The sequence below is a fragment of the Theropithecus gelada genome, chromosome 1 (genome assembly GCF_003255815.1).
Source record: "Theropithecus gelada isolate Dixy chromosome 1, Tgel_1.0, whole genome shotgun sequence".
Lineage (NCBI taxonomy): Eukaryota > Metazoa > Chordata > Mammalia > Primates > Cercopithecidae > Theropithecus > Theropithecus gelada.
In genome coordinates, this window is record NC_037668.1 from 145,463,329 (window position 1) to 145,490,334 (window position 27,006).

General features: G+C 39.9%; 1 protein-coding gene across 1 annotated transcript in view; it reads right to left on the reverse strand.

The window, feature by feature from the left end:
• The window catches only part of IARS2 (isoleucyl-tRNA synthetase 2, mitochondrial), a 71,532-nt gene that overhangs the window by 29,878 nt on the left and 14,648 nt on the right, over positions 1 to 27,006 (reverse strand). The window contains exons 3-12 of the mRNA XM_025376865.1: positions 17,773 to 17,932; positions 16,441 to 16,589; positions 16,306 to 16,355; positions 16,114 to 16,223; positions 15,941 to 16,031; positions 15,157 to 15,272; positions 12,652 to 12,821; positions 11,569 to 11,659; positions 7,793 to 7,944; positions 3,987 to 4,147 (exon numbers count right to left, since the gene is read on the reverse strand). Of these exons, the coding sequence (XP_025232650.1) occupies positions 3,987 to 4,147; positions 7,793 to 7,944; positions 11,569 to 11,659; positions 12,652 to 12,821; positions 15,157 to 15,272; positions 15,941 to 16,031; positions 16,114 to 16,223; positions 16,306 to 16,355; positions 16,441 to 16,589; positions 17,773 to 17,932 (1,250 nt within the window). The remainder of the gene's footprint in view (positions 1 to 3,986; positions 4,148 to 7,792; positions 7,945 to 11,568; positions 11,660 to 12,651; positions 12,822 to 15,156; positions 15,273 to 15,940; positions 16,032 to 16,113; positions 16,224 to 16,305; positions 16,356 to 16,440; positions 16,590 to 17,772; positions 17,933 to 27,006) is intronic.

The following is a 27,006-nucleotide window of genomic DNA, read 5'->3' on the forward strand; positions in this document are numbered from 1 at the left end:
TGAGAAAATACAAATATGATCTAAAATGCAAATGACACTATTAATTCAAATCAAAATAAAACATCAGCATTTCAAATCTACCAGTCCCTAAACTGATTCAGAACATGAATGTTGACTTTCTTCTGTGAAACAAGTATACTTAGAGATAATGTACAGATCCCATGATGAGCAAAAGGAATCTCCTTATATGTTTAATGGTGTTATCAAGTGTAACAGCAACTCCATGTGGACTGTGTACCAATTTCCAGTGGAGATGCTGTTACTTTTGATGGTTACCAACTTGACACAATATAAAGGTATAATAAAGAAAGACAGAAAATTGTGGTCACTTGGACTCTCATTTGATTCTGGTGGAAAAAAAGATAAACTTTCAGCCTGTTTTACAAAATTAACAAGTAATAAGAATTAATATCAATTTTCTTAAATTCAAGTTTTGCAACACCAAAAAGATCCAATAATGGAAGAGGATTAAAGTCATCATTCAGAAATGGTATACAGGAAAATGACCTATGAATTGACAGACACTATAGCTGAGTTTGTCTGTCATTTCTTTAGGCCAATATTCTGTATGACTGTGCTACTTCAGTATCAGAAGTCGACGAACACCATGCAACCAACGCAATGACAGGTACGCAGAAGATAATCTGTAACACTATCATGTAGATGTCTTGAATAATTAAAACATAAATATACCTAATGAAAACTTGTTTGTGTTTTTCTGACAAACCTCATATTTATTTAACCTAACAGTCAACCTATGTACCATTTATTTATCAGAATGTATCAATTAAACCAGTTTGCTATATTTACTAATACATACATATGATCCACCTCAGAGTCCAGAGGGCTGTTTCACCAAGGAATTCCCACCCACCTCAATCACTTCAATGAAATTCCCTAGACATCTTGCTCTCCAAATAATAAAAAGAAGAGTAGCCAGGTACAGTGGCTCCTGCCTGTAATCCCAGCACTTTGGGAGGCCGAGGCAGGCGGATCACTTGAGGTCGGGAGTTTGAGACCAGCCTGACCAACATGGAGAAACCCCGTCTCTACTAAAAAAGAAAAAAGAAAAGAAAAAAATATATATATATATAAAAAAAATTAGCCGGGCGTGGTGGCACATGCCTCTAATCCCAGCTACTCGGGAGGCTGAGGCAGGAGAATCACTTGAACCTGGGAGGTGGAGGTTGCAGTGAGCCGAGATCACGCCATTGCATTCCAGCCTAGGCAACAAGAGTAAAACTCTGTCTCAAAAAAAAAAAAAAAAAGAGGAGACAATGACATGGCTTATAAAACTTTGCAAAACAAAACCAGAAGTGTGAAATTTTAAACAAATGCTTGTGGAAATTCATCTCAGCTATAATCACTTTAATTCTTTTTCTTTTAAACTGAGTTTGAGGCTGGGCATGGTGGCTCATGCCTGTAATCTCAGCACTCTGGGAGGCAGAGGCAGATGGATCCTTTGTGGCTAGGAGTTCAAGACCAGCTTCGTCAACATGGCAAGAGCCCATCTCTACTAAAAATACAAGAATTAGCCAGGTCAGTGGCGTGTGCCTGTAGTCCCAGCTACTCAGGAGGCTGAGGAGGGAGAATCACTTGAACCTGGGAGGCGGAGGTCGTAGTGAGCCAAGATCACACCACTGAACTCCAGCTTGGGTGACAAAGTGAGACTGTATCAAAAATAAAATAAAATAATCTGAACTGGACAGAATTTACATTAATTCTTAATATGGGTATTAAGATATTAGTAGTTTACATCTGACTAAGCTCTATAAGATCAACACAGCAACAATATTTAGATTATTCATAGAGTCTTACCTCAGCTCCAACTTATAATAATATTGAAATAGCTTTCCAATGATTTTCCGGGCTCTAGCCACTACTTTCTTTTCCTAAAACATACTCTTACTCCTCAAGTCTACTTAAAAGTTTAAACTCCTTAACAGCATAACTTAGAAAAAATTCCATTCACCAAATTAAAAGAAATTGCTCAAAGAAAATGAAAATCGAGAATGTGTTCCTAAAAGGAATAATTAACATCCCCCTCTCCACATCTGTGAAAAACAGTAACAACACTCAAAGCCTCCGTAATAGTACTAGAAGATAAACTAGCTAGACTATTATCTCATTAAAAACAGGGGCCACGTCAGTCTTGTTCACTGTAGCTACTAGCAGTTCCTAGCACGGACACATACTAAGTGCTTAACAATGTGTTCTGTTTTGTTTCGTTCTGAAGAGACAGTGTCTTGCTCTGTCAGCCAGGCTAGAGTGCAGTGGCATGATCATAGCTCACTATAACCTCAAACTCCTGCACTTGAGCGATCCTCTCGCCTGAGCCTCCCAAGGAGCTGGGACTACAGGCCCACACCACTACACCAGCTAATTTTTAAATTTTTCTGTAGAGATGGGGTCTCACTGTTGCCCAACTGTGAACTGCTAGCTTCAAGCAATCCTGCTGCCTTGGCCTCCCAAAGTGCTGGGATTACAGGCGTGAGCCACCACGCCCACATAACAATGTTTCTCGAGTGAATACATGAACGGCGCATCATCTATGGCATACTGTGCTTTACACGAAGTAGTCTGCATTTATTATTTAGTATTCATAACAGTCTACCTGCAACCATTGCTTTTCCTATTTTATAGAGGAGCCAGAGGTTAAGTAAATTCCTCAGTCTCACACACAGTGAATGGCAAAGCCTGAGTTCAAATTCAGTTGCCATTCTCCAAAGCTCATAGATTTCCAAGCAACTTCTCTTTCAAAAAGCACAAAAGGGAACTCTTTAGGATAAAAGAATTATTCTAAGACACAATTGTGATAGTGGCTGTTAACTGAATAAATTTAGTATAAATCACTTTAATAAATTTTTTTCTTTTTTAATTTTTTTGAGACAGAGTCTCGCTCTGTCGCCCAGGCTGGAGTCCAGTGACGTGATCTTGGTTCACTGCAGCCTCCGCCCCCCAGGTTCAAGCAATTCTCTGCCTGACCCTCCCGAGTACCTGAGATTACAAGTGCCCGCCACCACGCCTGGCTAATTTTTTATTTTCAGTAGAGACGGGGTTTCACCATCTTGGCCAGGCTGGTCTTGAACTCCTGACCTCATGACCTACCCGCCTTGGCCTCCCAAAGTGCTGGGATTACAGGCAAGAGCCACCGTGCCCAGTCATGAATTTTACAGTATGTAAAGTATGCCTTAATAAAGTTTAAGAATGAGGCAGATCTATGTGTAGTGATTTGGAATAAACTATAACACATAAAGTGAAAAAAATCTAGGCACAGAGCAGAAGATAGAGATACTCCCTTTTGTATAAACATATGTATATGCTGACAGAAGAATTCATTTTTTTCTGGAAAGATTCAGAAATAACTGTAAACAATGACTGCCTCAAGAAAAGGTTCTGGGTACCTGGAGTAGGAAAAAGCCTACTTTTCAGTGTACAAGCTTTTCTACTATGAATTGTTCATTATGTCCCTCTATTATCTTTCCAAATTAAAAAAAAAAAAAGAAAAGAAAGAAGAACTGGGAATATAATGATCAGTGTAATCATGTGCATTTAACTATATTATAATTTCTTAAATTTTAAGTATCTATATAATGACATAGTCCTATTTGCACTTAAAAGGAAAGTAGATTCAGAATATGAGACTGAATATTTTTCCTGAAGAAAAATTACATTTCAGGCTCCCCTGCTAAACATTGTCCATCTTTGGATCCATGATACCTTAATACAGCCCAATAAATTCTCACAGAAAAAAAAAAAATCAGAGCCTTTACTTCTAGGTATCAATATTTAAGAAAATCTAGTTTTTAATATTTTAACTGTATGATAGAATCTTTTTAAGTTTATATTTTAGTTCCCCAAAAGACTATTTTAGCATATTTTATTTAACATATATAAACAGTTCTCAATCGTCCACATTATTTTTCGATTTTTGAAGAAAAAATAATTTGCTTTAAAACACTAAAAAATTTTAGAAAGCATTCTACCTGTTGATCAAGTATTCATCCTTTGTCTTATGATGAAACACAGGAATTGGAACACCCCAAACTCTTTGCCTTGATATACACCAATATGGCCGCCTGTCCATCATTTCAACCATGCCATTCAGTGCTGATCCAGGAATAAATTTCACCTTTTTTAACAATTCCTGCAATTAATTCATAAATCAAGTCTTGTGAGAGAAAGCAGAACAAGTATTCTAGAACAGTCAATTTTCCAAATGCATTTCTTTCTTTTGGATGTTTGTAGCCATTCACATGCCTCCCTTACCCTCCCCTCAAAAAAACAACTAAAAAAACTAAAAGATTTCAGAGCAAATAAGCCAAAGTAAAAATGGAGCCACAAAGAACTTAGTAAATAATATCAGGAGCAGTGATAATATCAGGAGCATTGTTGTATTTTTTAACAATGTTACAAAAGATTTCATACCAATTTCTAATTTACACCAACCCTAGATCAAAACTGGTAATAAAAGCTTTCACAGAACTATTATTCTTCACTAAACTATAGTTAAAATCAATTCAAACTTGATTTCCACCATTTTTTAGAACACTTAAGAAATAAATTACTATCTTAGGCTGCCAAAAAAGATTGTAATATACCTAATTTTACATAATGTAGTTTACACTATAGAAAACACTTTCTCAAAATAAGCCCAAGCATGTGGCTCAAACCTGTAATCCCAGCATTTTGGGAGGCTGAGGTGGGAGGATCACTTGAGCCCAAGAGTTCAAAGTTGCAGTGAGCAAGGAGCATGGCACTACACTCCAGCCTGGGCAACAGAGCAAGAGCCTGTCTCTAAACTAAATAAGTATATATCTCTCTCTCTATCAACAAATGGATAACAGTTATTTCCTCTCAAGAAAGCTCCCTTCCTCCACTTCCACAATAAGGTTGAAAACTACTACCATTTATTTGTCAATTAGCAAAAGATTAATTGTACAGCAAAAATGTTTAACAGGCTCCAAAAAGGTCAAAATGCTAACTTCATTTTAAAAAATTTTTCTATCCATTAATAAAACCATTTTTACATTTTCGGAGAAGGTTTAAATGGTTTCCTCACTCACCATAACTACCAGAAGTTCCCTCCCCCAAAGCTCTCTGTAGCACCACCTATTGGCAGAATGACAAAATCTCTACAAATCAATTTGATTAATGCTATACTTGGTTTAAAAGTCTAAGAAATGTGAATATTGACTAGATATTTGATTTTGCTAAGGAATAAATATTACTTTTTTAAAGGTAGTGATACTGGCATGGGAATTATGCTTTAAAGAGTCTGGCCGGGCATGGTGGCTCACACCTGTAATTCCAGCACTTTGGGATGCCGAGGTGGGCATATCACCTGAGGTCAGGAATTCGAGACCAGCCCGACCAACATGGAGAAACCCTATCTCTAATAAAAATATAAAATTAGCCGGGTGTAGTTGTGCATGCCTGTAATCCCAGCTACTCAGGAGGTTGACGCAGGAGAATAACTTGAACCCAGGAAGTGGGGGTTGCTGTGAGCCAAGATGGCGCCATTGCATTCCAGCCTGGGCAATAAGAGTGAAACTCCATCTCAAAAAAATAAATAAATACAGAATTTATCTTTGGCTCATGCCTGTAATCCCAGCACTCTGGGAGGCCGAAGCAGGTGGACTGCTTGAGCTTAGGAGTTCGAGAACAACCTGGGCAACTTGACAAAACCCTATCTCTAGAAAAAATACAAAAATGGCCGGGTGCGGTGGTTCACGCCTGTAATCCCAGTACTTTGGGAGGCCGAGGCGGGTGGTTCACGAGGTCAGGAGATCGAGACCATCCTGTCTAACACGGTGAAACCCCCTCTCTACTAAAAATACAAAAAATTAGCCAGGCGTGGTGGCGTGCACCTGTAGTCCCAGCTACTCAGGAGGCTGAGGCTGGAGAATGGTGTGAACCCAGGAGGCAGAGCTTGCAGTGAGCCAAGATCATGCCACTGCACTCCAGCCGAGGCGACAGAGTGAGACTCCGTCTCACAAAAAAAAAAAAAAGAAAAAATACAAAAATACAAAAATTACCCAGGCATGGTGGCACAGGCCTGTAGTCCCAGCTACTCAGGAGGCTGAGGTGGCTGAGGTGGGAGGATCAATTGAGTTCAGGAGGTAGAGGTTGCAGTGAGCTGAGATCACACCACTGCACTCCAGCCTATGTGACAGAGCAAGACCCTGTTTCAAAAGAAAAAAAAAAAAAAAGAGAGTTTATCTTTCAAATATATGTGCTAAAATATTGCCGGGACAACATATAATATGGAAGAAATAATGCCTGGAGTTTGCTTCAAAAAAATCCAATTGTTAAAGGGTAAAAAGTGGGTGGTCGGAGGGGTGTAGATAAAAACAAAATTAACAAAAGTTGATTATTGTTGACACTGAGTGATGGGAATATGACAATACATTATCCTATTCTCACTACTTCTGCAAAGAACAATTTTTAACTTTACAAAAAGTAAAAAAAAAATAAATAAACTTGGCTTAAATATATTGTGTCAGACTTAGACGTTCTACAACCAAAAATCGGTGCAGAGCTGCAATTTACAAATTTTAACATTGGCAAATAAGGGAGAAAAAAACAAAACGCACTATATATTACAGTTGTCCACATTACACAAGTATAGAAAGTACAAACTGCTATAAAAAGCTTTGGCAAGGACCCCAGATTGCCAGGTCAATAAATGAACCAGCTAAATACAGTAGTATCTTTCAACTGTAAAGCAAAACACCTATATATTGAACCTGGTTAACACATATATATTTAAGCTCTTTCATTAAATAGACTCAAGTTGTGAGAGATGTTTACACACACACACACACACACATATATATACATACGCCCACATAGAAAGATACATATTAAATGAAAGGGCTCAAATATATATTATTTAGAATACCAGTTATAAGTATTTGTAACCTCGAAGCAATAACTTTGTATATTTTTCTTTTTTTTTTCTTTTTGTTGTTGTTTTTTTTTTGAGACGGAGTCTCGCTCTGTCGCCCAGGCTGCAGTGCAGTGACCGGATCGCAGCTCACTGCAAGCTCCGCCTCCCGGGTTTACGCCATTCTCCTGCCTCAGCCTCCCGAGTAGCTGGGACTACAGGCACCCGCCACCTCGCCCGGCTAGTTTTTCGTATTTTCAGTAGAGACGGGGTTTCACCGTGTTAGCCAGGATGGTCTCGATCTCCTGACCTCGTGATCCGCCCGTCTCGGCCTCCCAAAGTGCTGGGATTACAGGCTTGAGCCACCGCGCCCGGCCAACTTTGTATATTTTTCATATTGTTAGTTTTTCTTTTTAATATGCTTTCTTTGTAACTAGAATAATAACTGTTTTAATTCATTGCAATTTCAATCTTAAGGAAGCAAAGCATTTAAAAAAGTTTTACTGACTGCTCATTATACATCAGACTATCTTCTGGAAACTTGTATTTCCTTACTCCATGAGATAAGCATTATTATCACTTTATATCGATGAGGTTAAACTAGGTAACACAGTTCTGCCAAATTCTATGCAACTTTGACTACACTGGGCAAGAAAGTCTATCTAGTAACTGTGTGATTTGGACAAATCACTTAACCTCTTTATGCCTCATTTCCCACACATGTATAATGAAAACATGGAAGTCCGAGGTCCTTCCAGATCTAAAATTCTACAATTTTATGAAACTAAACCATAATAGCAGCAATCCCTATAACTCCTGAAACCCTACGTCAACCTCACATGCATACCCTTTATACTGAGGGAATGATATGCCCAACCCCTTATAACAGGATGCTTTTTATACCTTGGCTGCAATCTTAATATCTGCAATGTTTATAAACCACTGCTTGCTGGCACGAATAACCACGGGTTTCTTGGTCCTCCAGTCATAGGGATAGCTGTGCACCAATTTTTCTTCTTTCAACAAATTCTTTGCAGTCTGAAGCATCTTTATAACTTTAAAAAAAAAACAAAAAACAAATTATATTAGACATAAAAAGTACTGTGAAAATGCTAAAAAAGCTCTAAACTTCCAGCAAGTACTAAATCTGCAGCAACAGGTGGCAATAGAGTAGTCAACCTGCCGGCCGCAGTGGCTCACATCTGTAATCCCAGCACTTTCGGAGGCCGAGGCAGGCAGATCACGAGGTCAGGAGTTCAAGACCTGCCTGACCAACATGGTGAAATCTCGTCTCTACTAAAAATACAAAAATTAGCCAGGCGTGGTGGCGTGTGCCTGTAATCCCAGCTACTCAGGAGACTAAGACAGGAGAATCGCTTGAACCTGGGAGGCGGAGGTTGCAGTGAGCCGAGATCGCGCCACGGCACTCCAGCCTGGGTGACAGAGCAAGACTCCATCTCAAAAAAAAAAAAGAGTAGTCACTTTGGTTGGGTGTGGTGGCTCACACCTGTAATCCCAACAATTTGGGAGGCAGAGACAAGAGGATCACTTGAGGTCAGGAGTTGAAGACCAGCCTGGCCTGCATGGTGAAACCCCATCTCTATTAAAAATACAAAAAAATTAGCAGGGTGTTATGGTGCACGCCTGTAATTCCAGCTACTTGGGAGGCTGAGGTTGGAGAATCATTTGAACCTAGGAGGCAGAGGCTGCAGTGAACCAAGACTGCGCCACTGCACTCCAGTCTGGGCAACAAAGCAAGACCCTGTCTCACAAAAAAATAAAATAAAATAAAAAAGAGTAGTCAGCTTCCAGGTATCAAAGGCATGCTCTGGGATTCTCCTGGAAAAAAAAGCAGGGACTATAAAATATTAATCAGACTCCAAATTATGCCACTTTCACCTCTTTTCACGTCAAAGAGAAGATGAACAGATTATATCTAGAATTCTAGATTTGAAGTTTAGAGCCATAATCTTTCATACCATGAACCTTAAAATGGTCTCCAATAATCTGGAAGAAACCAGGTGCAGTGGGTTGAACTGTGTCCCCAAGATCTAACCCCCAGCACTAGTGAATGTGACCTTACTTGGAAATTAGGCCTCTGCAGATGTAATCAAGTTTAGATGAGGTCACACTGCATTAGGGAGCACTGGTGTTCTTAGAAGAGGACAGAAAGAAGATTATGTTTTTGCCACTGATTCAGCCATGTGAAACTCATCTAATTACCCTTTTCCGGGTATGAAGCTGCTGTCTCTAAAAGTGCCATCTCATTGTGCTTAGTATCAGTCAATGCTAGAGAAATTCTGAACAGCTGATGTACAAAACTTTTTAAAATTTTTGTATTATTTTGAAACTTTGCTTCTTTGGGTTTGTGGCACCCTGGCCACCCAATTTAACTGTGACAGCCATTTACAGTCCGTGGGCTGGCAGTTTTGTTTTTTGTTTTTTTGTTTTTTGAGATGGAGTCTCGCTCTATTGCCCAGGTTGGAGTACAATGGTGCGGTCTTGGCTCACTGCAACCTCTGCCTCCCGGGGTCAAGTGATTCTCCTGCCTCACCCTCCCGAGTAGCTGGGATTACAGGCACCTACCACCACACCTGGCTAATTTTTTGTATTTTTAGTAGAGACAGTGTTTCACCATGTTGGCAAGGCTGGTCTTGAACTCCTCTCCTGACCTCGTGATCCGTCCGCTTCGGCCTCCCAAAGCGCTGGGATTACAGGCCTGAGCCACCACTCCCGGCCGGGCTAGCAGTATGCTGATCTTTTAAAGTTTCTTTCTCTACCCAATCCCCACTTTCTGGTAAGGTTTCTGTAAAGTCTGTCAGGTGTACATCCTGCAGCTTACTAGCTTAAAACGTACTGTCCTTTGATGTAGTCTCTTTGGGGCCCATTGGGAGAAACAGAAATCAATAGTCCACCTGTTTTGATAATGAATATTGACAAGTGTCTTTTTGAAATAAAGAACCAGTCCCTCCAATAAAACAAAAAAGAGAGAAGAGAAAGGATTCACAGAGAGACATATAAGACCTAAAGAAGGTGGCCGGGTGTGGTGGCTCACACCTGTAATCCCAACACTTTGGGAGGCCTAGGCAGGTGGATCACTTGAGGCCAGGAGTTCAAGACCAGCCTGGCCAACATGGTGAAACTCTGTCTCTATTAAAAATAAAAAATAGGCTGGGAGCAGTGGCTCACGCCTGTAATCCCAGCACTTTGGGAGGCTGAGGCAGGTGGCTCACGAGGTCAGGAGATCGAGACCATCCTGGCTAACACGGTGAAACCCCCTCTCTACTAAAAACACAAAAAATTAGCCAGGCGTGGTGGCGGGCACCTGTAGTCCCAGCTACTCGGGAGGCTGAGGCAGGAGAATGGCATGACCCCAGGAGGCGGAGCTTGCAGTGAGCCAAAATCATGCCACTGCACTCCAGCCTGGGCGACAGAGCAAGACTCAGTCTCAAAAAAATAAAATAAAATAAAATTATGGCCTGACATGGTGGGGGCTCACGCCTGTAATCCCAGCACTCTGGGAGGCCAAGGCAGGCAGATCACCTGAGGTCAGGAGTTCAAGACCAGCTTGGCCAACATGGTGAAACCCCATCTCTACCAAAAATACAAAAATTAGCCAGGAGTGGTGGTGTGTGTCGGTAATCCCAGCTACTTGGGCGGGTGAGGCAAGAGAATTGCTTGAACCCAGGTGGCAGAGGTTGCAGTGAGCTGAGATTGCACCACTGCACTACAGCCTGGGTAACAGAATGAGACTGTGTCTCAAAAAAAAAAAATTAACTGGGTGTGGTGGCGTGTGCCTGTAATCCCATCTGCTCGGGAGGCTAAGGCATGAGAATCACTTGAACCCAGGACACAGAGGTGGCAGTGAGCTGAGAGCATGCCACCTTGGGTGAGGAAGTGAGCCTCTGTCTTGAAAAAACAAGTAAGATCTAAAGAAGGTCATGTGACAAGAGAGGCAGAGAGTGGAGTAATGCAGTTATAAACCAAGGAATGCCAAGGATTTCCAGGAGCCACCAAAAGTTAGAAAGAGGCAAGTAAGGATTCTCCCATAGAACCTTCAGGAAAACATGATCCTGCCAATACCATGAGTTTAGACTTCTACCTCCCAGCACTTGAGAGAATAAATTTCTGTTGTTTTAAACCACCAAGTTTATGGTGACTTTTTACAGTAGCCCTAGAAAAGTAATATATCAGGTCTAATTAGTCTTAGTCTTAGGGTGGGCAAAGAAAGGTTTTCATAGCACCTGGTCTCTGAATCTATAAAGAAAGACAGAAAGACAATTCAAGGCTGGAGGATTCCCAAGATTCTAACACATAAACCATGCCATATAGGTCAGTTATTTACAAGGGTTAAAAAGTGAGTGGGGAATGTGTAATTTACAGTCAACATCCAGCCCTGATCTTGATTTTATCCTTCCACAAAAGTAATACTACTGATTATTATCTCCATAGCCCTAAAATAACTTCACTCCCTGTTGACTGCCCTGACTTGCTTAAATAAAGCAGCTTCAAAGCAAAAGATGAAAAAGTCGCAAACTCCATTTTAAAACATGTGGCAAAACAAGACATAATTTATTCTTTTGTTTCTGTTAAAGTATAAGAAGGGAAAACAGGTAGTAAAGGTTACTGCTAGCTACTTTTCAGAAAATATGTATGATATCAACAGATATGATGCTCACCCACATCAGTTCCCTCTTCAAGGACAGCCTTGTTTTGAAGTTCAGGACCTGCAACATCCGTGAAAACTCCATCTTCATCCACTAAACAATCCTATAAAGTATCATTTTGAACAATTAAAATATCAAGACATTTTCTCTTATGACAATATCTGGCAAAACAATAGATATAAAACATCTCAGTATAGCCTAGTCTTTTTCTACATTGAAACTCTAGGTACTTGGCCAGGCGTGGTGCTCAGGCCTGTAATCCCAGCACTTTGGAAGGTCGAGGTGGGCGGATTGCTTGAGGTCAGGAGATCGAGACAATCCTGGCCAACATGGTGAAACCCCATTTCCACTAAAAATACAAAACTTAGCCAGGCGTGGTGGTGTGCACCTGTAGTCCCAGCTACTCGGGAGGCTGAGGCAGGAGAATCGCTTGAACCCTGGAGGTAGAGGTTGCAGTGAGCCAAGATCATACCACTGCACTCCAGCTTGGGCGACAGAGCAAGACTCCATCTCAAAAAAAAAACAAAAAAGAAAAAGAAATAGGAATTTGTGAATTTTATACATTTAAATCACCAAAGCCATAATGTGTTATTGAAGCATATACATAAAACTTTAATAATAAAAGTAACGAAATATATTAAAACATCTTTGAGTGGTCTCTATTGTTTCCAAATCTATGCCTATGTACACAGTCGTTCCCGTTCAGACTCACCTTTTAACTAAATGGAAATACTTACTAAGTAACTGAAGTATGTAAAGTAAATGGAGAGAGGACTGTTTAGCTAAAACAAACAAACAGGCTTTTTCAGGGAGTAAAAGTAATCTGTCTATGTAACTTAATACTAGAATGAAAGTATTTTAAAAGTGCCCCATGATATATATTCTTCAATTCTAATGTGATAATTTTCTCCTAATTCTGGGAAATCTTTTTCAATTAGTATGAATTAATGAAACTTTAGAGTACTACACAAAGCTAAGCATTTCACAATTATGATGACAAAAGTCATCATTTTAAAAAAATAAAGATGTTGGTTAGAATTTATCATTTCCTTTTATTAAGATGAATAATTAAAAATGAAAAAAGAGGAACAGTACCATGGGCAGGTTGTGCTGAGACGCTACACCATAATCTTCCATACCATGAGCTGGGGCTGTGTGAACCAATCCTGTTCCTTTTGCCATGGTCACATGATTTGCAGGTAAAAGAGGAGAGGCTTTATCAGGAATTAACGGATGACTACAAGTACCATTTTCCAAATCTACACCTGTAGGGAAAGAAATCCATTATTAAGAATCATTTTATACGGCAAGTCTATGTCCTTAAGCTTAGCAACAGAATATCAGGTTAAATGTACCGAATCTAGAACAATACTGGCTAGGCTTAAAGTCCAGCTTCCCTTTTGACTTGTTCTGTGACCTTCTGGAATCTACAAAATTGAGATAATTATGGTTCCCACCTGAGAGGGTTGCTGTGAGAATAAACAGAGTTAATGTAGTTTAAGTGTTTTGATACTTACTCTATCTATCACTTAATACTCTCCCTCACCACCCTCCCAAAAAGATCTCTAAGTAATTAATAAGAAATCATTCATTTTTTTCTGGAAAGAAAACCTACCCCATACAAATCACTTCATTTTTAGCTCTTCAACATTCCTATTACTTTAATAAGTAGTAAGCTACGTGACACCAGCTTATTTTGACAAGGATAAGAAATATACATACTCCTCCACAATATGGTGACTCAAAGAACAACTCAATAATTATCTGATAATAAGAATTTGAAACAATTATGCTATCTAGACAAACGATCTTTAAATTTGACTTGAACATTTTCAAAAATCTTGTGATTTTTAGTTTCTATGATAACATATAACTTGACAATGAAGTCTTTAATATCCTCTGCATTTATAAAAGGGCAGGGGGCTGGGTGCAGTAGCTCATGTCTGTAATTGCAACACTTCGGGAGGCTGAGGTGGGAAGATTGCTTGAGGCCAGCAGTTTGAAACAAGGCTGGGCAACACAGTGAGAGAGGGTGTGGAGTAAATTATTATTTTGGTTTGTATTTTTATTATCCTATTGCACCAAAGAGGACCAAATGGTCTTAAAAATTCTTAAGCTCCTTTCCTGCCTCTGACATAAAAATCTTTTTATTTTTGTTAAGGCTGTTTTTAAACTTCGCATTGGCTTGTATCTGAACCGATTAATTCAGAGGGCTTTCCTATTTCGCTAGGGGGTCTTTCTAGGCAGCTTTTGTATCTTTATTAATGTGATTGATTTTTTAAGCAAGAAATTAAAAGATATGTCATACCTAAGGATCAAAGATAATTTTAGGCTAGGCACGGTGGCTCACGTCCATAATCCTAGCACTTTGGGAGGCAGAGGCAGGAGGAACACTTGAGCTCAGGAGTTCAAGACCTGCCTGGGCAACATAGTGAGACCTCATCTCTTTAAAAAAATAAAATAAAATAAAATTTTAGTCCAGGCACAGTGGCTCATGCCCATAATCCCAGCACTTTCGAAGACCAAGGCAAGAGGATCACTTGAGGCCAGGAGTTCAAGACCAGCCTGGGCAATGTAGCAAGACCTCATCTCTACCGAAATAAATTAAAAATTAGCCCAGCATGGTGGCATGCACTTGTAGTCCCAGCTACTCAAGAGGCTGAGGAGGGAAGATCACTTGAGCCTAGGACCCAAAGGCTGTAGTGAGCCAAGATGGCACCACTGCACTCCAGCCTGGGCAACAGAGCAAGACCACATCTCAAAACAAAACAAAACAAAAACAACAACAAAAAGCTAATTTTAAACTTCCCTAGACTTCCATAATTATATTTCAAAAGCAGTCACTACCTCAAAAGTCCTAAATTATAGCTCACCAAGAATTATGTTGGGCTAGGCAGAGTGGCTCACGCCTTTAATCCCAGCACTTTGGCAGGCCAAGGCAGGCAGATCACCAGAGTCCAGGAATTCCAGACCAGCCTGGGCTACACAACAAGAATTCATCTCTGTAAAACATTTTTTCAAAATTAGCCGACTGTGGTGGCATGTGCCTATAGTCCCAGCTACTTGGATGGTCAGGGTGGGAAGATTCCTTGAGCCCAGGAGTTTGAGGCTGCAATGAGATGACTGGGCCACTGCATTCCACCTTGGGCAACAGCCTGAGACCCTGTCTCTTTAAAAAATAAAATAAAATAAAATTCCTTTGATAGAAGAACTGCTTTCCGAATAATTTTCAGAATTTATTCAATTCTTTATTAAAATTATATATCGAAAAATAAGCACATTCATTTCCTTTCTTGCTACTTTTATTAAAACAGATAAAAACAATTTTAAAAATTAATTTTGCATAAAATTTTACCAAGTAACTATTGGATACTGCCAGAAACTTGTTTTATCTGTTGTACATTTATCAATATTCATATTTTTCTGTACTCCTATCATGCATAATGTATATTCTCCTTTAGTGTAATCAATGTAAAATGTATTCTAGAAAGGTAGAGGCCTTATCTGTTTCAATTCACAATAGGCAGTTCAGCAAAGTAGTAAATTCAAGTCAGCCCAATACTTTGATGACTATGTTGTCAGATATCTAAAAATCTTCACCTGAAAATGTTGAAATAGTCTCAAATGCTGTTTCCAAAGTAGAAGCAACAGTTTCTACTTTATCTGCAGCCAGTACGTAGAGGTCTCCAGACTTAGAACATTTCACAACAGCATACCTAACATAAAATTTTAGGAGAGAATTAATACTAATGAAACAAGAAAAGCCACAGATATCATTTTAATTTTTAAGTATCATTTTAGAAAAAACTGACTTCAGGCCGGGCACAGTGGCTCACGCCTATAATCCCAGCACTTAGGGAGGCTGAGGCGGGCGGATCACCTGAGGCTGGGAGTTTGTGACCAGCCTCACCAACATAGAGAAACCTCGTCTCTACTAAAAATACAAAATTAGCTGGGTGTGGTGGTGCATGCCTGTAATCCCATAATCCCAGCTACTCGGGAGGCTGAGGCAGGAGAATTGCTTGAACCCGGGAGGCAGAGGTTGTGGTAAGCCAAGATCACGCCATTGCACTCCAGTTTGGGCAACAAAAGGTGAAACTCGGTCTCAAAAAACAAAAAAGAAAAAAGAAAAAACTGACTTCAAGATCAAACTATACTATTTTCAAAACACTTCGTAACTTATACTTCTACTTCATTTTCCCAAAAAGCCAGATAAGGTCTTAAAAAGGATCACCTAAAGGTTAATAAAATCTATATGAACCTAATAACTAAGTTATAATTCATTAAATTTTAAAGTAATAAAGAGGATAAAATAAATTCAAAATAATGTTAATGATGGAATAGATTCTATCTGTGTATTAAAAAAATGCAATAATATACCCACTTTGATTCAGGCATATAGCAAACAGCTTCATTGGCTGGAATCGTCCAAGGTTGTGTGGTCCAGACCAAAAAACTAACAGGAGATGAACCATCTGTGAAGATAAAATTGTAAATATGTTAGCAAATGGGATAATTCTATAACTTTAGTACACTCAAGCTATGAATAAATCTTACCTATAAGAGATGCCAATTTAGGAGAAGGTTTCAAGAGAGGAAATTTTACATATATTGAACGACTGACATGCTCAGGATTATACTCAAGTTCTGCTTCAGCCAATGCAGTCCTAAGGTTTAAAAACATTAAACATAAATATTTCGAAGACTCACAAATTTCTCCCTTTCAATTACCAAAAAATGCATATATACCTAGATGAGGGAGACCAAAACACAGGTTTGTAAGATCGATAAACCAAGCCCTATAAACGACAAAAATATGAAGTTAAAGGTAGAATTTTGTAACACATACTTCAACCTACTCAAAGAGAAAAAATACTTCTTTACCTTATCATACATTTGGTAAAAAGTTCTCAACTGTTTGGCTTCATACTTTCCATCAAATGTATAGTAGCAATTATTCCAATCTGCCATTATTCCCCAACGAATAAATGCTGATTTCTGCTTCTCAATGGCTGCTTTAGCAAATGATCTAGCTAAAAGAAACAAACAAAAAAAACACACAGAAAAAAAGCTTTTAAAAACCAACGAATTTGAATTCTTAAACATGGTTTAGCATGTATCTCTCTAATGCAAATGCTGTAGACAGTTTAGAATATAAAAAAAATTTTTTTTGAGATGGAGTCTCACTCTGTTGCCCAGGCTGGAGTGCAGTGGTGCGATCTCAGCTCACTGCAACCTCTGCCACCCAGGTTCAAGCGATTCTCGTGCCTCAGCCTCCCTAGTAGCTGGGACTACAGGCGTGCATCACCATGTCTGGCTAACTATTTGGTATTTTTAGTAGAGACGGGGTTTTGCCATGTTGGCCAGGATGGTCTCAAACTCCTGACCTCAGGTGATCCACCTGCTTCAGCCTCCCAAAGTGCTAGGATTACAGGCATGAGCCACTGCACCCAGCCTATAAAATTTTTTAATAGAAAAATAATTTGAAGGTCAACAGTGTTCAGAAGATACCTACAACAAATTCTAAAATTAACTGAAATTGCAAAAGTCAAAATTTTATTACTGTCTTCTGTATTTTCCAGACTTTATACAATCACTTCACTGGAAAAAATAAACTGGAAAAATTATTCCTTATTGTTTCTTAATTTAAGAAAAGGTCAGATAATAATTTTCATTTCATTATACACAAAAAATTAATCAGAATATCAAATGTAAGCCAATGATTATAGGTTTCACAAGGAAGTAAAAAAATCTTCACAGTTATATCCAAATGTACAATAGTACAACATATAAGAAAAGGAGAGTCCTCCCTGGCCCAGTCGACTGAAGAAAAAGGATCAAATAAGAGATTAATGTAAAATATATGTATTTTAGAATTTAATTGTGGCTTAACACCTGAAATAAGTCAACAAGCCCCCTTGAGGAAAGTAAAAAAAAGAACATACCAAAAAATAATTTTATAAAATATAAACATTAAGAAACTGAGAACGCAATTAGAAATGCTCACAAAGTCTTTCCTTCAATATCCAAACATAAGTTCTTACAAAAATCCATGAAATAAAATCTGAATTTTCTGTGACAGAAAGGCATTTCCAATAGATCTCATTATAACCAAACCAAACAAAAACAAAAGGTTCCTTTGGTAAAACTCTGACTTTTCCAAGGACCCTAAGTGTTTACAAATATCAGTTTAAAACAGAAACAGAGATTATTTACCTTTCTCTCTAATTTCCATAGCTGAAAGATTCTGAGCTTCTCTACCAAGTTCTGATAATACTTTTATTTCAATGGGCAACCCATGACAATCCCAGCCAGGCACAAAATGTACTTTGGAGCCACTCATCATATGGAATCGATTGGCTATGTCTTTCAAAATCTGCAAAGATAAAATGATAATTATCATTCATACATAAAACATTTGGCCTACAATTTATGTTCTTTTTTTACACTTAATACCATTTTTAAAACTGCAATTTGAAAGGAAATGTACAAATTAACTCATAAAAAAACTATTAACACAAATAGTCTAATATTATTTATATTGAGCAAAGAAATATCATCAAACCATCGCAGAACTTATAGTGTACTCAAAGAATGGAATATTGTGGTTAACTCTGTCACTGACAAAACCCTTACTAAAACAGTAGACCTCTCCATTAGGTATAGTTCTAGAACTAATTTACCTTTTCAAGTTCATTTTAGATACTAGAGGGCAGCAGAGCCTTTTAAAAAATGTATTACCATAGTAGAATGGGGGAATCAAAGGCAAAGGATAGATTTGCCTCCAAGCTCAATTTCTTTCTTCCCAAAAGGAAACAGTGCTCTGACCACTAGCCCAGTAGTCCAGAAAACAATTTCCTCCTGTCCATATCTATCAAAAGTAGAAAAGATATTACATTCTCCTCCCATCCCTTCCCCCCTTTAAAAACTCTAATTTCAAACTGTTTACTAATGAACAGGAAGGAGACTTGTGATCTGAGTGGTTGTCATATTTAAAAAAAAAAAAAAATTCATCTAGCTATACATACTTAAGATTGGTACACTTTACTCTGGGTATATTATTTAAATCAATCATCATATAAATAACCTCCTTTCTACTTACCTCTTTGGAAATGGTTTACTTATTTTTTTGTCTCTTCCCTGTAAAACATAAACTCCATGAAATCAGAGAGCTCATCTGTCCTCTTCACCTGTGAATTCCAGCCTTTTGAATGGCTTCTGGCACTAGTCTATATTTATCAAATACATGAATACATGGATGCATATATGCTCTAAACGATGGTATCTTATACAGTAGCCACTGGCCACATGTGATTTTTGGTGCTAGTCCGAATTCAGATTTGATGTAAATTATGAAATATATACCTGACTTCAAACGTGTTACAAAAATGTGATATATCTCAAAAATTTTTTACATTGACTGTATGTTGAAATGATACTTTAGATATCTTGAGTTTAATATAATGTTAAAATTAATTTTGCTTGTATCTTTTCATTATTTTCTGGGGCCACTAGAAAAATTTTAACTTACCTATATGGCACAAATTTGTAGCTTGCATTATATTTCTTTCTTTTATTTTTTCTTTATTGAAACAGAGTCTCGCTCTGTCACCCAGGCTGGAGTACGGTGGTGCAATCTCGGCTCATTGCAACCTCTGCCTCCCAGGTTCAAGTGATTCTCCTGCCTCAGCTTCCTGAGTAGCTGGATTACAGGTGCGCACCACCATGCCCAGCGAATTTTTTTGTATTTTCAGTAGAGAGGGAGGTTTCACCATGTTGGTCAGGCTGGTCTCGAACTCCTGACCTGATGATCTGCCCGCCTCAGCCTCCCAAAGTGCTGGGATTACAGGTGTGACTCACCGCGCCCAGCCGCTTGCATTGTATTTCTACTGAATAGTGTTGCTCTCAGTCTTATGAACAGGATGAAATCAATCACTTGAACTAATAATTAATAGTGTACCTAATAAGGATTCTAAAATGTAATAATAAAATATAATATATGAAGCCTCTAGTGAAAAGAATAGTAGCAATATAATAGGAATATTTTACTAACTCCTCAGTATCACCACCATCCTCCTTCTCCCCAGAAAAAGTTCCTCCATACTTGAGTCACTTATCTCTGTTCCTTTCATTTTTCTAATATTCATATATTGCTTTGTTTGACAGATAAATATCTGAATGCCTACTATATGTCAAGAATATGGTACCTAGAATATGGTAGTAAACCAAAAAAAACATATATTCTGTGTTCTCACGGAGGAACACAGAATATATACCAACATATCACACACTATGGAGAAAAAAGCAAATTACAGGGTTAGAAAATGACATTTAGTGGCTGAGGGTGGTACCATTTTAGAGGGAAGTCAGGAAAGCCTGATGAGATGACATTAGAACAGAACCTGGAAGAAATGAGAAGGTGACCCATGTGAATATTCTGGTGATGCATTCTAGGAAGAGGAAAAAGCAAGCAAGACTATAATTAGCATGTGTGAGGAAGGGCAAGAATTGGTCCCCTCCTAGTTCCAAAGTGCCCATGCTCTTCGTTAAGGCTTCAAGAAGCCATCTCTTTATATGAGAGAGAGTTTTGTAAGATGCCACTGTTTTGGCCGGGCGTGGTGGCTCACGCCTGTAATCCCAGCACTTTGGGAGGTTCAGGCAGGTGGATCACGAAGTCAGGAGATTGAGAACATCCTGGCTAACACGGTAAAACCCCATCTCCACTAAAAATACAAAAAATTAGCCGGGTGTGGTGGCGAGCGCCTGTAGTACCAGCTACTCAGGAGGCTCAGGCAGGAGAATGGCGTGAACCCGAGAGGCGGAGCTTGCAGTGAGCTGAGATCGTGCCACCGCACTCCAGCCTGGGTGACAGAGCGAGACTCTGTCTCAAAGGGAAAAAAAAAAAAAAGATGCCAATTATTCCTTTGCCCTCAATCCACATGGAGCTGGCTCCCTCTGCTCCAGCTCCAAGAGTAAAACACATGATCCATTGTAGTTATTAACATATTCTATCCCCAAGTCTGCAATGACTGATTCAGAGATGGATGTGTGACCCAAATCAGGCCAATGAGATTCAATTCCAGGACTTTTATAAGAATTGTTGGGGGCCGGGTGCACGACTGTAATCCCAGCACTTTGGGAGGCCAAGGTGGGTGGATCACGAGGTCAGGAGATAAGAGACCATCCCAGCTAACATGGTGAAAACCCATCTCTACTAAAAATACAAAAAATTAGCCGGGCGTGGTGGCGGGCACCTGTAGTCCCAGCTACTTGGGAGGTTGAGGCAGGAGAATGGCATGAATCTGGGAGGCGGAGCTTGCAGTGAGTCAAGATTGTGCCACTGCACTCCAGCCTGGGCGACTAAGCGAGACTCTGTCTCAAAAAAAAAACAAAAAAAAACTGTTGGGAAAGAGGAGGTAGATTAATGTAAGCCTGAAACTGCTGGGAAATGTGCTGGGGGTCTGGGGCAGGGCGGTCACCAAAAGTAGAAAGCCTACCAAAGAGTGAAAGACAGAGAGAAACCAATTCTTAATTTTATTTGAGTTCCTGATCCAGCCATGCAGGTGGCTAAAACTATCTGGACTCTACAGTTAAAATTGCCAGTAAATTCTCTCTCTTTTTGCTTAATCCAGTTAGAGTTGGCTCTTCTACTCCTTGCAGAAAGGTCTGAAATACTAAGAGTTTTATTCTGTATTTATATTACAAAACATGATCTTACTGTGTATATTTAAAACTATAGCTGGCCAGGCGCAGTGGCTCATACCTGTAATGCCAGCACTGTGGGAGGTCAAGGCAGGCAGATCATGAGGTCAGGAGTTCGAGACCAGCCTGGCTAACATGGTGAAACCCTGTCTCTACTAAAAACACAAAAATTAGCCAGGCGTGGTAGTGCGTGCCTGTAATCCCAGCTTCTCATGAGGGCGAGGCAGGAGAATCGCTTGAACCCAGGAGGTGGAGGTTGCAGTAAGCTGAGATCGCGCCACCACCACACTCTGGGCGACAGAGCAAGACTCCATCTCAAAAAAAAAAAAAGAAAAGATAATTATTTTTCTCAAATTAATGTCTTTACTCTTTGAATACATGCAGCAGAAAGTTTCAGAAGCAACATGGATAAGAGAAATGAGGAGCCTTACATAATTTAAATAGAGGTAAAGACATAACAGCAATAATTTTAAAGCAAAGATAATATCTGCTGAAGCTTCTAAGTGGTAAATAGTAAGAGTATATTGGACTAGACAAGAGTAAGCCAGACTAATCTATTTAGTTTTATTCATCAGCACCAGAACTAGACTGCTTCAATACTGTAGTATATTCCTCTCTGGTACAGCAAGTCATTCTTCATCTTTCTCTAAATTTTCTTAAATATTCAAACCCATTTACTTTCCAGATGTACGTTTTAGCTATTAAGCTCATTTTTTGTTTGTATTTATATTTGTTGTTTGTGATTACAAGAGTAATACAGCTTCCTTGTTTCAAAAAATGTCAAGCCTGGCACAGGAGCATGCACCTGTAGTCCTAGCTACTCAGGAGGCTGGGGCAGAAAGACTGCTTGAGCCCAGGGTTTGGGGCTAGCCTGGGCAAGATAGTGAGATTCTGTGGAAAAAAATTAAAAAAAAATTCAAGTGTTATAAAAATAATCAATATTGGCTGGGCACAGTGGCTCATGCCTGTAATCCCAGCACTTTGGGAGGCCAAAGTATGCGGATCACGAGGTCAGGAGTTCGAGACCAGCTTGGCCAACATGGTGCAACCCTATCTCTACTAAAAATACAAAAAAATTTAGCTGGGCGTGGTGGCGGGCACCTGTAATCGCAGCTATCTGGGAGGCTGAGGCAGAAGAATCGCTTGAATCCGGGAGGCGGAGGTTGCAGTAAGCCAAGATTGTACCATTGCACTCCAGTCCAGGCAACAGTGTAAGACTCCATCCCAAAAATAAATAAATAAAATAAAATAATAATAATAATAAATATTGACTGGGTGCAGTGGCTCATGCCTGTAATCACAGCACTTTGGGAGGTCGAGGTGGGTGGATCACCTGAGGTCAGGAGTTCGAGACCAGCCTGGCCAACAAGGTGAAACCCTATCTCTACTGAAAATATAAAAATTAGCTGGGTGTGGTAGCGTGTACCTGTAATCCCAGCTACTCAGGAGGCTGAGGCATGAGAATCACTTGAACCCAGAAGCCGGAGGTTGCAGTGAGCCAAGATCACGCCACTGCACTCCAGCTTGGGGGATAGAGTGAGACTCTGTCTCCAAAAAAATAATAATAATAATTAAGTTTTTTAAATTTTTATAAAAGTAGATGTTAATATAATACAGTTTTAAAACGTATTTTTCTACTCTCATTTAATACATGTTTTATGTCAGTGCATGTAGATCTACCTCATCCCTTTTAAGATTATATAGTACTTCATTACCAAGCTGTATTTAAGCCCCACTGTAGCCATCCAAAATGAGCTACTACTGTAATTCAAGATTAAAACAGGTTAGTTAACATTTCTTTTACCTAAAGCGCAGCCACTTTTTCTAACAAAATTTCCAAAATTTCAACTAGCCAAAGCATCAAAAGAATAGAGTTCAATTATCAGAACAAAGATAGCCCTAAAATGTATCTAATATGTATGACTACAAAAGGCTCAGAGAACCATAGCAATGGAATAGTGCTGAAAGAACACATTTGCTGTTTGGAAAAAAAAATCAATTTAGATACTCAACTTATGACATCAACCCCAAAAAAGTCCAAATAAAGAATTAGACATTTATCATCATAAATCAATGCGAAAATCAAAGCACACAGAAATCACAGATAGCCAAATTAAAACATTTAAATATTACATTTGGCCTGTCAAATTAGCAATATATACTCAAGTTAGCAATAATGTTCAATGTTAGTTGTATATAATAAGGTAAGTCTCTCAAGTTTGGTTGTAGTATTAAAAGTGATATAACCAGCCAGGCACAGTGACTCATGCCTGTAATTCCAGCACTTTGGAAGGCCGAGGTGGGTGGATCACAAGGTCAAGAGATTGAGATCATCCTGGCCAACATGGTGAAACCCCATCTCTATTAACAATACAAAAATTAGCCGGGCGTGATGGCTTGCGCCTGTAGTCCCAGCTCCTTGGGAGGCTGAGGCAGGAGAATTGCTTGAGCCTGAGAGGAGGAGGTTGCCGTGAGCAGAGATCATGCCACTGCACTCCGGCCTGGCGACAGAATAAGACTCCATCTCAAAAAAAAAAAAAGAAAAAGTGATATAACCTATTGAAAAGCAGTTTAGCACTAAGTATCCGGTAATTTCTGTGTAGTAATATACCTCAAAGAAATAATCTGAATTTTTCAAAAAGTTATAGGTAGTAAAATATTCATTATATCATACTGTTATACAGTCATTAAAACACCTAAGTAAGGTATAACAATGTGGGAAATTATTTATGTTAAAAACATTAGGAGGGCCGGGCACAGTGGCTCACGCCTGTAATCCCAGCACTTTGGGAGGCCAAGGCAGGTGGATCACCTGAGGTCAGGAGTTCAAAACCAGCCTGGTCAATGTGGCGAAACCCTGTCTCTACTAAAATACAAAAATTAGCTGAGTGTGGTGGCGTAGGCCTGTAATCCCAGCTACTCGGGAAGCTCAGGCACGAGAATCGCTTAAACCCAGGAGGCAGGGGTTGCAGTGAGCCGAGATCACGCCACTGCACTCCAGCCTAGGTGACAGAGCAAGACTCCATCTCAAAAAATAAAAATAAAATAAAATAAAATAAATAAAAACTTTAGGAGAAAAGGGAAGACACAAAAACAACATAAACTTTTTTTTTTCTTGAGATAGGGTCTTGTTCTGTCAACCAAGCTACAGTGCAGTGATACGATCACAACTCACTATAGCCTCCACTTCCCAGACCCAAGTGATCCTTCCACCTTAGCCTCCCAAGTAGCTGGAACCACAGGCTCATGCCACCACATCTGGCTTAATATTTTTTTTTTTTTTTGTAGGGGCAGGGTCTCCCGATGTTGCCCAGGCTGGTCTCGAACTCCTAGGCTCAGGCAATCCTCCCGCCTTGGCCTCCCAAAGTGCTGGTATTACAGGTATGAGCCACTGTGGCTGGCCCACAACTTTTTCTAACATTAAAAATACTAAGGAGTCCAGACTGGGTGCGGTGGCTCATACCTGCAATCCCAGCACTTTGGGAGGCCGAGGCAGGCGGATCACGAGGTCAGGAGATCAAGACCATCCTGGCTAACACAGTGAAACCCCATCTCTACTAAAAATACAAAAAATTAGCCGGGCATAGTGGCGGGCACCTATAGTCCCAGCTACTTAGGAGGCTGAGGCAGGAGAACGGCGTGAACCTGGGAGGTGGTGCTTGTAGTGAGCTGGGATCGCACCACTGCACTCCAGCCTGGGCGACAGAGTGAGACTCCGTCTCAAAAAATATATGTATATAAAAAATAAAAAATAAAAATACTAAAGAGTCCCAATCACTCGGGAGGATGAGGCCAGAGAATCACTTGAGCCCACAAGTTCAATGTGCCAGCCTCAGCAACATAGTGAGACCCAGTCTCTAAAAAATACTAAGAAACTAGCCTAAATTATTAATAGTGCTTACGTCTGGCTGGTAGGATTAGAGTAATTTTAATTTTCTTTTTGTTTTTTTCTTTGAGACAGGGTCTCAGGGTCTCGCTCTGTCACCCAGGCTGGAGTGCAGTGGCGCAATCTTGGCGATTCTCATGCCTGCCGAGTAGCTGGGATTACAGGTGCACGCTAGTACGCTATTTTTTATGTGTTTAGTAGAAACAGGGTTTCACCATGTTGCCCAGGCTGGTCTCAAACTCCTGGGCTCAAGCAATCCACCCACCCCACCCTCCCAAAGTGCTGGGATTACACGTGTAAGCCACTGTGCTGACCAATTTTAATTTTCTTCTTTCAATTTTCTTGTGTTTTCCAAATCTACCTTTATAATCAGAAAACAAAAAAAAAAAAGTTAACTTTTTTAGAAGTTTCAAAATAGGCCGGGTGCGGCAGCTCACGCCTGTAATCCCAGCACTTTGGGAGGCCAAGGTGGGTGGATCACCTGAGGTACAGAGTTCGAGACCAGCCTGGCCAACATGGTGAAACCCCATCTCTACTAAAAATACAAAAATTAGCCGGACATGGTGGCACATGCCTGTAATCCCAGCTACTCAGGAGGTTGAGGCAGGAGAATTGCCTGAACCCAGGAGACAGAGGTTGCAGCGAGCCAATATGGTCCCACTGCACTCCAGCCTGGGTGACAGAGTGAAATTCTGTCTCAGAAAAAAAAAAAAAAAGGTTCAAAACAGACTTTCTGCTTCTGGGAAGATGGAATAGAAAAACATTCCCCTACTCCTTCAATTAAATATAATTTTATCATTTTTTTCTTTATAAAAAAATTCTGAATCATATATTGACTAAAAAATTAAATATAATTTTTAAAAATCATGGATGTTGTATATTTAAATAGCACGAAAAGACTCTAAAAGAGGCTGGGCACGGTGGCTCATGCCTGTAATCCCAGCACTTTGAGAGGCCAAGGCGGGCGGATCATGAGGTCAAGAGATTGAGATCCTCCTGGTCAACATGATGAAACCCCGTCTCTACTAAAAATACAAAAATTAGCTGGGCATGGGGGCACATGACTATAGTCCCAGCTACTTGGGAGGCCAAGACAGGAGAAGTGCTTGAACCTGGGAGGCGGAGGTTGAGGAAAAAAAAAAAAAAGAAAAGACTCTAAAAGCAGAAGACTGTCTCAGGACCTTAGGACCCAGGAACAACATAGTGGCGAGCTTCCTGGGTTTTCTTTTTGCCTTATTATATGCCCTAGACAGGCTAAAGAAGCCAGCCACCTGGAAACAACAACAGGTACAGATCAAAAGAAGCCAAAACAAAAGCCTGTTCTCTCTGGGCCAAAAGAACAACAACCCAAAAACAAAAAAAACCAAAAAACAGGAGAGGGGAACCTAGCAAGACAGGAAACTAAAACGACAGCTCTCACTCTGCTCTAACCAACTACCACAGAAAAAATGCAGCCTCACCCACACCCCTTTGAACAAAAGCGGAGAGGGAAGCCTAGACATCTATCCTCAGCAATGTATCACAAGGCACCCTAACCCCTTCTCCTCCACCAGGGTGGTACAAGAAAGCCAAGTAGGGAGTGAAGATTTCATTCCCACCAGGTAGTAACGAGAACACCTCTGCAGTGTCAGTGAAGACCCGGCGGGGAGCCTGGACTTCCACTCCCACGGAGCAATGAGGAGGCATCCCTCCCTGTTTCCAATGGGTGGTGTCAGAGGAGGATGAATGCAGAGTCAGGACTTTCACCATTGCCCAGTGGAGAGAATACCAGTCTACTCCTGCCAAGGTGTCAGCAGAGGTCAGGCAGAACGCAGTAAGAAGGCACACTAACTAAAACCTTCTAGCCAGGATGGTATCAGGGA